Genomic DNA, 16092 nt, shown 5'->3' on the forward strand with positions numbered 1-16092 from the left:
ATTGCAGGAAATGTAGCAGTAGTATAAATATCTTCTAAAAACAAAAACAAAAGAAAACAATTTCAAAATTTCAAATTGTACAGGAAAAAAAATAATCATTTTCTTAAAATCAATCAACGTATTACAATACATTAACAATTCGAAAGGGAAAAATCAAATGATCATCTCAATAGATGCTGAAAAAGCATTTGACAAAATCCAACATCTGTTTTTGATAAAAACACTTCAAAAGGTAGGAATTGAAGGAAACTTCCTCAATATGATAAAAAGCATATATGAAAAACCCACAGCCAGCATGGTACTCAATGGTGAGAGATTGAAAGCCTTCCCTCTAAGATCAGGAACAAGACAAGGATGCCCGATATCACCACTGTTATTCAACACTGTGCTGGAAGTGCTAGCCAGGGCAATCCGGCAAGACAAAGAAATAAAAGGCATCCAGATTGGAAAAGAAGAAGTAAAACTGTCATTGTTTGCAGATGATATGATCTTATATCTAGAAAACCCTGAGAAATCGACGATACAGCTACTAGAGCTAATAAACAAATTCAGCAAAGTAGCGGGATACAAGATTAATGCACATAAGTCAGTAATGTTTCTATATGCTAGAAATGAACAAACTGAAGAGACACTCAAGAAAAAGATACCATTTTCAATAGCAACTAAAAAAATCAAGTACCTAGGAATAAACTTAACCAAAGATGTAAAAGACCTATACAAAGAAAACTACATAACTCTACTAAAAGAAATAGAAGGGGACTTTAAAAGATGGAAAAATATTCCATGTTCATGGATAGGAAGGCTAAATGTCATTAAGATGTCAATTCTACCCAAACTCATCTACAGATTCAATGCAATCCCAATCAAAATTCCAACAACCTACTTTGCAGACTTGGAAAAGCTAGTTTTCAAATTTATTTGGAAAGGGAAGATGCCTCGAATTGCTAAAGACACTCTAAAAAAGAAAAATGAAGTGGGAGGACTTACACTCCCTGACTTTGAAGCTTATTATAAAGCCACAGTTGCCAAAACAGCATGGTACTGGCACAAAGATAGACATATAGATCAATGGAATCGAATTGAGAATTCAGAGATAGACCCTCAGATCTATGGCCGACTGATCTTTGATAAGGCCCCCAAAGTCACTGAACTGAGTCATAATGGTCTTTTCAACAAATGGGGCTGGGAGAGTTGGATATCCATATCCAAAAGAATGAAAGAGGACCCCTACCTCACCCCCTACACAAAAATTAACTCAAAATGGACCAAAGATCTCAATATAAAAGAAAGTACCATAAAACTCCTAGAAGATAATGTAGGAAAACATCTTCAAGACCTTGTATTAGATGGCCACTTCCTAGACTTTACACCCAAAGCACAAGCAACAAAAGAAAAAATAAATAAATGGGAACTCCTCAAGCTTAGAAGTTTCTGCACCTCAAAGGAATTTCTCAAAAAGGTAAAGAGGCAGCCAACTCAATGGGAAAAAATTTTTGGAAACCATGTATCTGACAAAAGACTGATATCTTGCATATATAAAGAAATGCTACAACTCAATGACAATAGTACAGACAGCCCAATTATAAAATGGGCAAAAGATATGAAAAGACAGTTCTCTGAAGAGGAAATACAAATGGCCAAGAAACACATGAAGAAATGTTCAGCTTCACTAGCTATTAGAGAGATGCAAATGAAGACCACAATGAGATACCATCTCACACCAATTAGAATGGCTGCCATTAAACAAACAGGAAACTACAAATGCTGGAGGGGATGTGGAGAAATTGGAATCCTTATTCATTGTTGGTGGGACTGTATAATGGTTCAGCCACTCTGGAAGTCAGTCTGGCAGTTCCTTAGAAAACTAGATATAGAGTTACCATTCAATCCAGCGATTGCACTTCTCCGTATATACCCGGAAGATCGGAAAGCAGTGACACGAACAGATATCTGCACGCCAATGTTCATAGCAGCATTATTCACAATTGCCAAGAGATGGAAACAACCCAAATGTCCTTCAACAGATGAGTGGATAAAGAAAATGTGGCATATACACACGATGGAATACTACACGGCAGTAAGAAGGAACGATCTCGTGAAACATATGACAACATGGATAAACCTTGAAGACATAATGCTGAGCAAAATAAGCCAGGCACAAAAAGAGAAATATTATATGCTACCACTAATGTGAACTTTGAAAAATGTAAAACAAATGGTTTATAATGTAGAATGTAGGGGAACTAGCAATAGAGAGCAATTAAGGAAGGGGGAACAATAATCCAGAAGAACAGATAAGCTATTTAACGTTCTGGGATGCCCAGGAATGACTATGGTCTGTTAATTTCTGATGGATATAGTAGGAGCAAGTTCACAGAAATGTTGCTATATTAGGTAACTTTCTTGGGGTAAAGTAGGAACAGGTTGAAAGTTAAGCAGTTACCTTAGGTTAGTTGTCTTTTTCTTATTCCCTTGTTATGGTTTCTTTGAAATTTTCTTTTATTGTATGTTTTTTTTTTTTTTATTTTTTTTTTCATACAGTCGATTTAAAAAAGAAAGGAAAGTTTAAAAAAAAAAAAAGAAAAACAAGGAAAAAAATATGTAGTGCCCCCTTGAGGAGCCTGTGGAGAATGCAGGGTTATTGGCCTACCCCACCTCGATGGTTGCTAACATGACCACAGACATAGGGGACTGGTGGTTTGATGGGTTGAGCCCTCTACCATAGGTGTTACCCTTGGGAAGACGGTTGCTGCAAAGGAGAGGCTAGGCCTCCCTATAATTGTGCCTAAGAGCCTCCTCCCGAATGCCTCTTTGTTGCTCAGATGTGGCCCCCTCTCTCTGGCTAAGCCAACTTGAAAGGTGAAATCACTTCCCTCCCCCCTACGTGGGATCAGACACCCAGGGGAGTGAATCTCCCTGGCAACGTGGAATATGACTCCTGGGGAGGAATGTAGACCCGGCATCGTGGGACGGAGAACATCTTCTTGACCAAAAGGGGGATGTGAAAGGAAATGAAATAAGCTTCAGTGGCAGACAGATTCCAAAAGGAGCTGAGAGGTCACTCTGGTGGGCACTCTTACGCACAATTTAGACAACCCTTTGTAGGTTCTAAAGAATTGGGGTAGCTGGTGGTGGATACCTGAAACTATCAAACTACAACCCAGAACCCATGAATCTCGAAGACAACTGTATAAAAATGTAGCTTATGAGGGGTGACAATGGGATTGGGAAAGCCATAAGGACCACACTCCACTTTGTCTAGTTTATGGATGGATGAGTAGAAAAATAGGGGAAACAAACAAACAAACAGACAGACAAAGGTACCCAGTGTTCTTTTTTACTTCAATTGCTCTTTTTTACTTTAATTATTATTCTTGTTATTTTTGTGTGTGTGCTAATGAAGGTGTCAGGGATTGATTTAGGTGATGAATGTACAACTATGTAATGGTACTGTGAACAATCGAATGTACGATTTGTTTTGTATGACTGTGTGGTATGTGAATATATCTCAATAAAATGAAGATTTAAAAAAAAAAAAAAAAATCTCACCTGAACTGAATTTCATGAACTAGGGAGAACAAAATAAAGAGCTCTGAAGGCATTTTAACAGTCTTCAGAAGAGTAAGCATTAGTCCTAAAGTTAGAATAAAAATGGCTGGGTCCTACAAGAGCCTAAAAAAACCCAAAGACTGATTTTCTCCAAGCAGTCTTGTTACACTGACATGTAACAACAGTCCATGTTGTGCCAACAAAAGTGGCCACACTGTTAATTTCAGTTCAGGGAAGGTAGACCGTTATTCAGTAGAAATATTATGGTGAGTTTACAAAAAATGCCAAAGGACTTATGGTTAGAGCCAACCTTACTATGATCATAAAATAGTTGTCCTATCAGGAATTTTTAACCTGGGGTCCTAGATGACTTCAGTTAGCATGCTGGGATTACCCATGTACTTCCTCAAAATGGTAGTAGAATTACATATATGAATTTTTCTGGGGAATGGGGGCTTTCAGCAGAGTCCTAAGCAAAAATGACCTACTATCATATGAAAAAGAAATCTAAAGAAAATAAAGTGACAGGAAGTAGAAATGGCATACAATAGAGAGATTAACAGGGAAATAATGGGGCAAGGGAGGCTGTAGAGCTGAGAGATGAGGAGCCCTTGAAAATGTCTCCTCATCCATAATTCTCCTTTAACAATGCATTCCTGGTAACTAGGGACCAAAATTTCCCTAACTTGGTTTCTGCTTTATCCTCTACAGACAATACTTTTTTCCTTACAATTGTGCTCACTTGGCCCTTTGGTAACCATCTTGGTCCAAGCCCTTGCCAATGTCTCCCAAGATGACTTCAGGAATATATTAATGAAATTTACTCAATCCCTCTTGATACTACATACTACTTTGATTTGACATTGCACACCACTGCAACATGACTTCTCAAAAAAAAAAAAAAAAAAAAAAATCATCATTTTGCTCCCCTAACTTATAGCCAAAACAAAGCCCACCAGCCTCTTGTATCAAGTTGAAATTCTTATGCTTGCTTTCATGAGCCTCCACAGTGTGGCCCCTGTTTATGTCTTCACATGATTTCCTCATTACTCCCTCTAATCCCATTAGGTCTGTTTCCTCCATGTTTCCCACATGCCTGTTGTTCACCTTGAGTGTCCTCCTAGGCTTTTGCTTCTCCCTTGACCCTATCTGTCCTCCCAAGGTCCACATGACAGTATGTAAAGAATTGTTACTAATCTGTAGACTTACAGCAAGTGATAAGTATATATCACACAGTTCAGCATGTAATTATAAACTGCAATATACTATTTCAAGTGTTAATAGTATATTGCAGTTTGATACAAGAGGCTGGTGGGCTTTGTTTTGGGTATAAGTTGGGGGAGCAAAATGATAATTTTTTTTTTTGAGAACTCATGTTGCAGTCTAGTATGACTAGACTACAGGCCCTTTGAGGGTTAAGATCCTGTCCCTTAGTATTCATTACGGCATTTAACACAGAGCTATGTTCACATAATTATACAAACTTGGGATTACCAAGTTCAATTATGGTGTGACTAGTAAAGCTAAGCAAATGCCTTGTGATGGACTAATCTAACGCAGAATGCCAAAATATTTCAAATTGGAGACACAGATAATGCCAAAGTGATTCTAGGACAAAAGAATTAGGCTTGCTGGCTCTCTTGGACTCACAGTTTTAAGAAATATGCTCCAGGTCTCACATTGGTTTTCCTACGAGGATTGGTACAGGGCAGAAGAAGTTAGAGTCTGGCCCACTGAGAGCAGCAGGAGCAGAGGTGCACCGAGAACAAAAGCATCAGATCCCCGCTCAAGTCTCCTGAAACTGGTGAAGATGGGCAACAACATGAATGGCAGTGAGTAGAGGCAAAGCTCTGACCACCATAAACAATAAAACATAACCAAGTGGCTGGATTGTAAGGAACTCCTACCAGAGAATAAAGCATAAATGACTAAGGAGAAAGGAAAATAATCCTAACAGAAAGGTTAAAAAACAGAACTAAGAGTGAATAACTTGCTAGACTTCTAAAGCACCTGTCACTGGGTTTAAGGTCACATTGGCAAAAATGGTATTTCAGCATGAACCAAATACAGATACCAACGAAACATGACAGCAATAAACAATTCCTTTGGCTTTTCTACTGGTGCCTTGGTAGCTGGAGAAAACACCAGGGTCCTGACACTCTGAAAACTAGATACAGAGCAGGTACAGATGCAGAATAGTAGTTGACGGGCTAATAACATGCAGCTACATTTTCAATGAAAATTAGAATTACTGATAAGAAAGACAGAAAAGATGGCAAGCATATAATCAGAATGAGGAAATGGAGTCCTACTGTCAAGGAGGGGTGGATGGATTAATGAGTCAGTTAAAGCAATAATGAAGAACTCTAGGCCATCGTCTTGTCTAAAACTAATATAAGGAGGAAAGAAGGACACATTATTGTGGCAAGTCTGACAGTGGTTAGGTAAGAGAGGGGGGAAAAGCCTGTGGCTTCTGTGGCAGAAATCAACAACATCCCAATGCTAGAGACCATGGGAAACCCAATTACTAAAAGATACATGAACTCCACTGCCCCAGATTAGGATCAAAGGAATATTAGAGATAGGTAGGAATGGTCATTATTAATCTGAAGTCTTCTTGAGAGGACAAGGCCTCTGAAAGGTGAAATTAGATATGTAGTAAATTGAATACATACACAATTTAGGCTCTCTCAATCAACATTCCTGTGGATGTAAACCCATTGTAAATAAGACCCCTTGAAGGCCTATTTGTGGTTAAGGTGTGGCCCAACTGAATGAGGGTGGGTCTTAATCCATAATAGTGGAAGCCTGATAAAGAGAAGACAGCAGCAGCCAGAAGATGGAGAAGGCTGCAGGAAGAAGCCAGAAGTCAGTAGAAACCAGAACAGCAGAAAGGAGAGGACATCACCGTGTGATGGGAGGCAGAGATAGAAGCCAAGGAACCCCAATGACTGTCAGCAGCCAGCACCAGAATGTACAGACTCCAGAATAAAGCAAGTCTTGCCAATATCTTGAATTTGGACTTCTTCTAGTCTCAAAACCGTGGGCCAATAACTTCCTGCTGTTAAGCCAAAAACCAGTTTGTGGTATCTGTGATAGCAATTCAGGCAAACCAAGACAAGATTCAATGACATCTAAAAACTGCCTCAGTGATACTGGTTTTATAGCTTTGGGGGGGGTCTTGATTACAGAGGCAATACATGTCCAACAGAGTAAGATCTTAGGGAAACAATGATCTACAATCATATTCCAAGATACAAGAACCACTAACGTATTTTCCGAATGCTCATACACACACATATCCCATCCACTTATGCTTTTAAAAAAGCATCATGGTGGAAAAAGTTTTGTAGCCTTCTTTCCCTTGGAAACGATAGCTAAATAAACACTTCCCTATGTCATTAATTTTTTGCATCATTTAATAACTGTACAGTAAATCATTATATGATGCATGTTCCATAATTTAATCAACCCCCCATAGCTAGATATTTAGATGAATAAAATATTTGAAGTATTATAAATAATACCATAGGAATAACTTTTAGATAAACTGTTGGGCACCTCTCTAATTACTTCTTTAGGATAAATTCATAGACGTGGAACTGCTGTGTCACAAGGGATGGAAGCAGTATTTCTGTTTTCCTTCTCCCTTTCCCAAGGCAAACCAGGCAGAATATGGTCTTGTCTCAAGGACTCTATCTGGAGACATCTCTTTGATTTAAGTCTCCTTTGCCTATACATCCCAACTACCCACATCCACTCTTGCAATTCTGTTTGCAATGCTTTTTGCTCAGCCAACTCACCACTAAACCAAGGATTTCTTCTTATCCCTAAGCACCTGATAAAATATTTGCTACTGTCACATGAACAAATCAGCTACAGAAAATTTTAACATGTCTTTTGACTGAGTAAAAAGTGACAGTTTTTTTTGCCTTACACTTTGGAAAATAGTGTTTTCCAACACGAAATACATTTACTGGAACCTACAGGAAAAGATTCATTGCCATTTTCTAAGGATTTCACACTCCGAATTTGTTGCAAAAACAAGAGGAATGGAAAGTAATCCTCAATTTCTGGATGCAAAGCTGGAGGGGGTATCAGAGGCAACTTAGGATAAAACAGAAATGCATGAGGGAGTTTACAAGAAATTTAGTTGCAAAGAATCCTACAAATGAAAGAAAGCTATGAAGTGGATTTCCCCTTCCTCAAGCATCTAAAAATTCTGTGCATTGATGTATCAGTGATTAATTATCCAGACTCTGCTTTCTGACCCTCCCAGTCACCTGACTTTGCAGATGAGCCAAAAGCACAGCGACACTCAAGATGATTTTACATGAAATCAGCTGAGAGCTGGTGGAGGCTACTCGAAAGGAATTGAATTAAGGAGCCATGAATGCAGAGTATATGAAGGGGGAAAGAGGCAGGAGTCAATGGAAATAAAGAGCTGTTCAACTGGCTCAGTGGAGAATAAGCATGGCTGTGAACCCAGGAAATCCACTGCTGAGACATGCTACAGAAATCCAAAGCTTGTCCATTCTATGGCTTGTTTTCTATTACTTATAGCCATGATTATAACTCCAATAAAGAGTAAACTGTTAATCTGCCATAAAAGGACACACACTTTGATTTGTTTTATACTGGTCAGGGAATTGCTTTGGACAATGGTTCTCAAATTTTTTTTTCTCAAAATTCAGCAAGTTTCAGTATCACCTGGAAGACTTGATAAAAAAGACTGCTGGGACCCAAGCCCAGAGTTTCTGATCAGTAGGTCAGGGATGGGGTAGGGCTGCAGGACATGAGAATTTACATTTCTAACAAGTTCCCAAGTGACAAGGATGTTGAGAACCACTGGGTTTGGGGAGTCAAGTCTGTGAACAAACATACAAGAAAGGCAAGGGTCAAATCACTTTATTGTTACAACTCATTGTAGGTTGAAATTATATCCTCAGTATGATAATCTTCAAATGTATCAAATATTTAGGGTTATCTGAAAGGTACAAGAGCTTCTTAGTGAAGAAAAACAATGAGATGGGAGAGATGGAAAGCTGTTCTGGACAGAAAAATGGTCATAGCCTGAAAAGATGTTGGGAATCAAATCATCTAGGAAGGTTAGTGTAGAACAGTTTCACCCTGAAGGAATACAACTAAGAGTGCAGACTAATGATTACAGGAAAGATTGGGCAAGGAGAACTTCTATTACCAGTTCATCATATGACCATGACCTGCAGAACTGCCCATAGCTTTGTACAGAAGAGAGCAGATAAACCTAACGGGTTCAACATTTACTCCTGTTCCCTCACTCCAAGCATCAGACAAATCTCGCAGCTTGAGTTACAGCAGAAGGAACTGGGGGTGGAGGTGAAGGAAGAGGATAGGATGAAAAGAGAGGAGTGAATAGATCCCTCTAATTTCTTAAAGGAGAAAACTATTTGGAAATGGAGACATTACACAGCTCTCCAGAAGTGGCCATTTGTGCTGCTTAAATGCAGATGATTACTGCTATTGGATGTTGAGTGCATCATCTTTTCCGAAGAAAGGGAAAAGCTAAATTTCCCCACATTCAGCTGTATCATCAAATCACTTCCCCACACCAGCTCTTTCAATGCATTTTCCTGTTACCACAGCCATTTGCAATAGCTGATCTTCCCCATTCCCCAACAATGGAACCTCACACAGAGACACGTGCTGAATCCCATTAGCAACCTCATGACTATGACATGTGACTGCAAGCCCAAAGTGTAGTGGGGGGTGGGTAGATGGGTGGGTGCAGTTTCCAGAGTTAAGAAGAAAGGAAAGCCATTGTGATATTTAAGAGAAAAGCCAGTCTCTTCTTTCTGTGGTGGTTTCCAACCTATACTGGCATGATATAATAATGCAGCTGGGTGAAGAGGGGTAGTAGGATAATTCACCTAATTCCTGCCTTTCTATGATGCTTCAGCTAAAAATCCTACAAAACCCTGGTGTTTCAGGAGTCTACAATTAAACAGTGAAAGAAAGCAAAGAACTTCAAATCAAAGCTGTTTTTAACAGTATTCAGTAGGTTCTAGTTTTATTCAGAGAATTTTCACTTCCTAAGGTCATTAGAGTGAAAGTGAGAAATCTTGGTTTATTTAAAGCTGTACCATTAAACTATTGAGAAGATAAGAGGACAGAGGTTGGGCAGAAGAGATGAATTTCAGGGAGATGCTCTCATGGGAAAATTTAACAGAAATGACAGACGGAATAAAAGAAGTAAGGCAGTTAGTGTTAATAATATATAGAGAGAATAGAGGAGGATCTAAGAAAAGAGAAGAAACAGAAAAAATAGCAGTATCCAGAGGTACTATTAATATTATTTAATACTTGTCCTTCCTAGAAGGCATGCTTTGTAAGGATTGAATCTTATCTTTTTTGCTCACCAGAATACATTCAAGAAAAATGAGGATAAAGAAATATTGTAAAGCCATCAGATGCAAGGTGAACCAGACTTGAACAACTGTTTTTCACAGTCAGAGGAATGGTTAGTTTTCTTGTAGAAGGGCTTAGCCCATATAATCTATACTCTGTTTAGGATACATCAATTATAAAATTTCAAAATACACTCAAATTCAATACCCAGTTTCTCAATGGAATGGCATGGAAATGAAACTTTCTTACCAAGATATTCAACAAATCTGAGTTGTGTCAAACTCGAACCTCTTCCATTTAAGGTGGATGTTTTAACATAGCAATAAAAAGCCTGGGCAAGTGACACTTTACATTTCATTCATAATCAGAATCGTATATGCCAACAAAATTGAGGATACATATAAGAAGGACCCTATTTTTTTTTAAGTAGTTTTCTGTTTGTTTGTTTTGTTTTTTAAAGCACAAGTCTTTTGAAAAAAATTTTTTATTCCTTTGGAAGCCACAAAAAAAATGGAGCTGCTCTGGCTAAATTAAGAGTGGGAGACCAACAGCACTTCTTTCCCACTGGTATTGAAAGCACTTCAGTGGAAGTGCAAAATACATTTACATGTCACTGTTATAAATGAATGGCAATTGGTAAACCTACCACAGCCCCCAGCAACTGCACCACCAGGAGAGATTATTAAAACAGCCTCCCGCTTAACATTGTCTACTCATGCTGGCCTAGGAAAGAAAGAATTACTAAATTTATAGCCGTTTTATCAAAGTCTGGGATGGAAATGCCAACACAGACTTCCTAAAGATTTAAGCAGAGAGACGCCTACAATCGTGTGGGTGCTGTCGACCACATTGAAAGAAAGCAAGAGATATTTGATAGGACTTTAATCAAGGACTGGGCATACGCAGGGTTTGGAGACTGACGGTGTAGAAGTCAGCAAGGCAGGAGATTACTTTTTGTTGTTGTTTGTTTGTTTTAAAGAAAGGGGAAGATGAAAGGTTTACTCAACCGGGGGAGACGGGGGAGCCCCTGAAGGGCCTGGGAAGAGTAAGGCAAAGCTGCGAGGTGGGCAGGTTCATGCTTGCCTCTTAAAGACAGGATGCCACCAGTTTTACGAATCTGCGGTGAGCTGGGCAAGAAATAGAATACAGGTGACAAGATAAGAGAAAGCCTGCCCTTTTCTCTTCTCCTGAGATAACCCTAACCTCATTAAGTATGTCCAGAATGAATCCAAATTCATTTAAATCTGCCCAGACACCAGATTGTTCAATACAATTGCTTTTCCATAGTCAAGGTGGGGCATCAATAGCTTTTCTGAATAGATACATCCTCTCTTGAAATCCAAAATCTTAGAATTAGGAAGTGCCTTAAAGGAATGAAGCCTCAATCTCTGAACTAACATTACTGTGAACATGTTTTCCTGTAATGAGTCAGATGATAGGAATTCTTAAAATATTACCTCTGTAGATAAAGGTATTGGAAGCTCCAGGAGGACACACACAAACATATCCCCTGTGTTTCCATAACCAAGAAAAACATGGCACAGAGCCAAGTTTGGATCTGACTCCATGCACTGATGGCTTGTCTTCATTGTCCAAAACATGCTCAACAGCAAGCCCACTTGTAAGATATCTAGCATATCTTATTATAACAATTCACATTCTGTCCTGTGCGAAACCAAGCTGGGTATGTTATACCATACATGGAATGGAGTATATGAGAAATTTTGTAAAACCTTAAAAAAATAAGATAAGCCCTGAGAATAATGGCTCAACATCTTGGCAATACCTCAGAAGGATACAAGAAATATTCCCTGAAGGGGTCAAAAGCCCTGCTTTAAGTTTAGAACACTACACTGATACTAGGAATTTGACAGGCCAGCTAACTGGGAAATACTGAAAATGAGAAATGGAAATACTGAAGAGTCAATACAGGGATGAAAATTTAGGGTTGGCACAGAAAAGAAATGACGTGTCACACTCCCTAAGGAGCCCATATGATGCCTCTAAAAAGGGGACTGAGTTCAGGAGGGTCACAAGGAAGTGTGGGTCAGCTGCTCTTAAGATCTTTTTACTAATATACAGGGGACACATACTGGAGCTCTCAGAATCCTGGGACAAAATCAAGGGCATTTCAATGAAGCCCACAAGAGAAGCAAGGCCTGAGACTACACACAAAAATGCCAAAATCTTATCTTGCCAGGACACAAGGTAATGAGGGAGGAGGCAGCTGGTGATAGACAAATGAACTAGAAAGGAAGGCCGCCTTTTCAGAATTGGGGATTTATTTATCCTTTAAACATAAACGATACGGCTGCCTCTAGATGTACCAGGTATGTGAGGCGTAATGAGGGTTTTCCGAAAGCAGACAGGCATCTGAATGAAGGACCCTCGGAGGGTCAGCAAACTGAACAGCGCTGCTGAGGTAGTTATGAGCCTGTTTCCAGCAGACAGGTGGATATGCTGGAAAGCAGTGAGCCAAATGCAAATTGGTATTCTTCTCGCCCTGTCTGTCTCTCCCGGTCTCCCAATGAGCCCATAACACACCACTCCCAGGGCTCTCATCAGAGGGATTTGAGAAAGGGTGGTATCACACTGCCTTCCCAAGGAAGCAGCGGCCACAGGGCCCTGAGAAAGCTCATCAGCTCCCAGGAAGGCAGCTGCACTGACCCGAGAAGTCAGACAACTTACCAGGCTGCCCTTTCCCCAAAACTTACACTGTTTCTCTAAAAGGATTAATGGCCAAGCAGTGCTCTGGAAAGCACAGTCAATGGAAGAGCACTGAGCACCACTGCCAATATCACTAGCGATTACCAGAGAGAGAGCAGGTAACCAGGGGTCAGGGACAAAGATAGCCACTGGAACTGACACCCTTGTGGGGAGGAACTAGGGAGAACGGCTGTGCAAGCTTCATCTACCTATGATTTGCCTGAAGAGTTCCAGGACGAATGACTGATGTGAACACAGTAGATGCTACTAATTTGGCCTTTGCTAAAGAATTAGACACAGCACCTCAAGAAATCTTACATGGGAAATTAATTCAAACTGGCTTGGTTTGGTACACAATCACTGAAGGTAAAAAAGTGGCTGGAGAATGACAAACAAAAGACAGTAGTTAAGGGACAGTCCATGCAGTGAGAATTTTGGGGTCAACACCAAGGCCATTCTTGTTTAGGGGTTCTATTCAGGGCCCAGGAAAGGAGTAAACAACTCACTAATGAGATCTGCAGAGGACACTAAGCTGGGAGGTGGCAGAACTGCATCGACAGAGGCATAAAATTATGCAGAGTTCAACTGGAAAAAATACAGCTAATCTATCTAGGGGAAAACAACCCCAAACTCAGATAATTTTCAAAAGACAGGCAGGATAAGGGACAGGAGATGCATACAAAAAGACCTTTGACATGCCCCAGAGTGACAGAAGCAAGTAAGAATGCTAAGGAAACATGTGCCACGGGGGAAGGGAGTGCTTCAAACTACCAACAAACTAAAACAAAGCAGGTGGTCTTAAGGCACTGATATTCTTTAATGGCTACAAAACCACCCTTCCTATCTGGCAGGTGTTCAGTTTTTCCTGTATCTCACTTCACTGCACTGGGAGTTAGCATGTAGAAGATGGCACTGGGCCACCATCCTGGGGCTTGCTGACAATACTGCTCCAAAGGGCAACCCAACGAACAGTTCACATGGGCTGTTTCTCCTAATTCTTTATGAGGTCTGCATTGCCTTATGGCAATGCCTCACAGACTCGGGGAAGTGGTTAATTTCTCTCCATTTACCTAACCTGCAACACTGCAATGACCCTGAAGCCAATTTTTCCACCATCAGTCTGAAAGCAATGGCTCAACACAATTATCTCTAGGCGGTTCAATGCTTTAGCAGGCAAGTATCTTCTTACATTCCTTCAGCTCAAAATGAACAATTGAGAAGTTGTTTTCTTCTTAAAACCTAAAACTTAAAAAAAAAAATACAGTATCTATACATACTCATTAAACATTATAGCACAACATAGCTATTTCTAACAGCATAAAAAAAAGAGCTTATTCTGGCCTCACTTTCCAGAGCAGCTTTGCAAATTATTTTCATGCTTACCTGCCTGTCAGAATTAACTATTCACTAGTAGCATAGAGAACCCAGGACAGAAAATATGACTATATATCTCATTGTATTGCTAAATGCTCTTGTTACTCTAGGAACACATAACCCATTCTTCAAGTTACCATCAGATCAGACTGAACATGCCCATCATGGACCCAACCCCCGAATCCCACCTAAAATGCAGTTTAATGATTGTCCATTTCCTAGCGTTGTACTGAGAGATGTAGAGCCACATTTGCCACTAAGAGTTCCCTGTGCCTACCCAGCTCAGCGATAACATAGGCTGGTCTCTCTGTCAAAGAAGAATGAGGAAGTGAGGTAGGATTAAGGGAAATACCAGTTATGGACTACATATCACATTACTTTTCACTGGCCATTGATGAGCCTTAAAATCCAAAGATACTGGTATTTTCACTGAACTCTTTGTGCCCAAGAACCAGATCCTAGACAGGGCCTACTGGGAAAAGCCCACACAAAAGGATGTAAAAAGCCACAGCAGCCTGACAGACTGATTTCTCAGCTGACAATCCATGTGACATTCTACAGATACTCTATCCATCAGGATGTGACATGGTGTTAGAGGTAAATGTCACATATCAGGGCAGTGTTTGGGCCAAAGAGCAAGAGAAGTGATCTCAATAACAAAGTTTGAAGCTGGGTTTAGATAAAATGTGCCCAAAGTCATTCTTCTTCTAAAACTACAGCATAACCTGGCAATGACCAAACTTCTAGAGCTAAATGGGTCCTAGGACCCAGAGGAACTATGGATGGAGGCAAGTGGCTGCAATCACTTTGAGATAATGGATATTTTGGTTGGGTCCATGTAGTCTGCTGAGCTCTCCAAGTCAGTTCAGCAATACTAGCTCAGTTTTTGCTGTTTCCCAGGAACTCTGGGAGTCACTCAACTATCAGCACCACCCAGTGACATTCTCCCTGATTAAGAGCTTTAAGGACTTGTCAATGGCAAGGAATACTGCTGAGCAGTATGCATGTCCTTGGGGCAACCAGCCACAGGGATGAAGGGCAAAAGTAAAATGTCACAGGGCTTCTCAAATGCTCTCCTGCCAGCTGTCAGAAGTGTGAAACCAAAGCTCTTTCCTAATAAACATTTTCATTTCCTTTGTACATGACAAAAGGTCTAGAGGCGATAAATGGGAGGCGCTGGGGAGTAGAGGATTCTGGATGCAAGAAAAAGAGGCAAATGTACCGCATACAGAAGCAGAGCTTCATTGTTAGTTCCAGGGAATGATGATGGTGGGGAAAAATGTCCTACGTGGTGCTTTCTCATTCGTTTTATAGCATCTAAGTAGAGATAGATCTTATCTACCTATCCATATTTAATATATACCTGTTTTACAGATTTTTTTTTAAAAAGGAGGCATACTTTTTTAGTACTCAAGGTTTGAGAGCAAGTTCAAAGTGTGCTCCTCTTCTCTTCATGGAGTAAAACTGGAATAATAAAAGGATACAAGCTTTCTCAGCGTATTATTTTCCATACATTCTGTTCAGGGATAGGTAGGATAGTGGGAAAGCAAAAAGTGAGGCTCTGGATCCCAGTGTGTTTCCTGCAGTTATTACTCATCTCACCTGGCCTCTGCAGCAAGCAGCTCATCATAGTGTGAGGATCTCTGGTCATCATCCTGCCGATACCTGATCACTGTGGCTAGACCTTTGCTGACAAGAGCCTCGGCAATGTTTCTGTAACAGAAAAGATAGGTCAGTGAGCACTAGAGCTGCACATGGGGCTCAGTCAACAGAAATAATAACAGTTAGCACCTAGAGGTCTTTAACACATTCTGGCAGAGGGAGGGAGAAGCCAAGGATTTCAAGACCAATGTGTTCCTAAGCTAGAAATCCAAATAAAAGGTTGAATAACAAATTTCCCTGCCTCAGCATTTTTCTGGTTAGTACAGTCAGATGCTACATCAATCCATACATAAAACCAGCAGAAAATACCCGTGAAAAGACTGCATTAGGCTGGGCTATTTACAGAATGTTATAAACAAGCCACTACCCTCAAGAAAAGTCTGCTCTAAAATATCAGGCGCATAGATAAAAACT

At 40.1% G+C, this 16092-nt stretch overlaps 1 protein-coding gene across 1 annotated transcript in view; it reads right to left on the reverse strand.

Annotated features, from left to right (window-relative positions):
- The window catches only part of SND1 (staphylococcal nuclease and tudor domain containing 1), a 462700-nt gene that overhangs the window by 184079 nt on the left and 262529 nt on the right, over positions 1–16092 (reverse strand). Inside the window, exon 13 of the mRNA XM_037836239.1 lies at positions 15619–15729. Within this exon, the coding sequence (XP_037692167.1) occupies positions 15619–15729 (111 nt within the window). The remainder of the gene's footprint in view (positions 1–15618; positions 15730–16092) is intronic.

The sequence above is a fragment of the Choloepus didactylus genome, chromosome 5, assembly GCF_015220235.1.
Source record: "Choloepus didactylus isolate mChoDid1 chromosome 5, mChoDid1.pri, whole genome shotgun sequence".
NCBI lineage: Eukaryota > Metazoa > Chordata > Mammalia > Pilosa > Megalonychidae > Choloepus > Choloepus didactylus.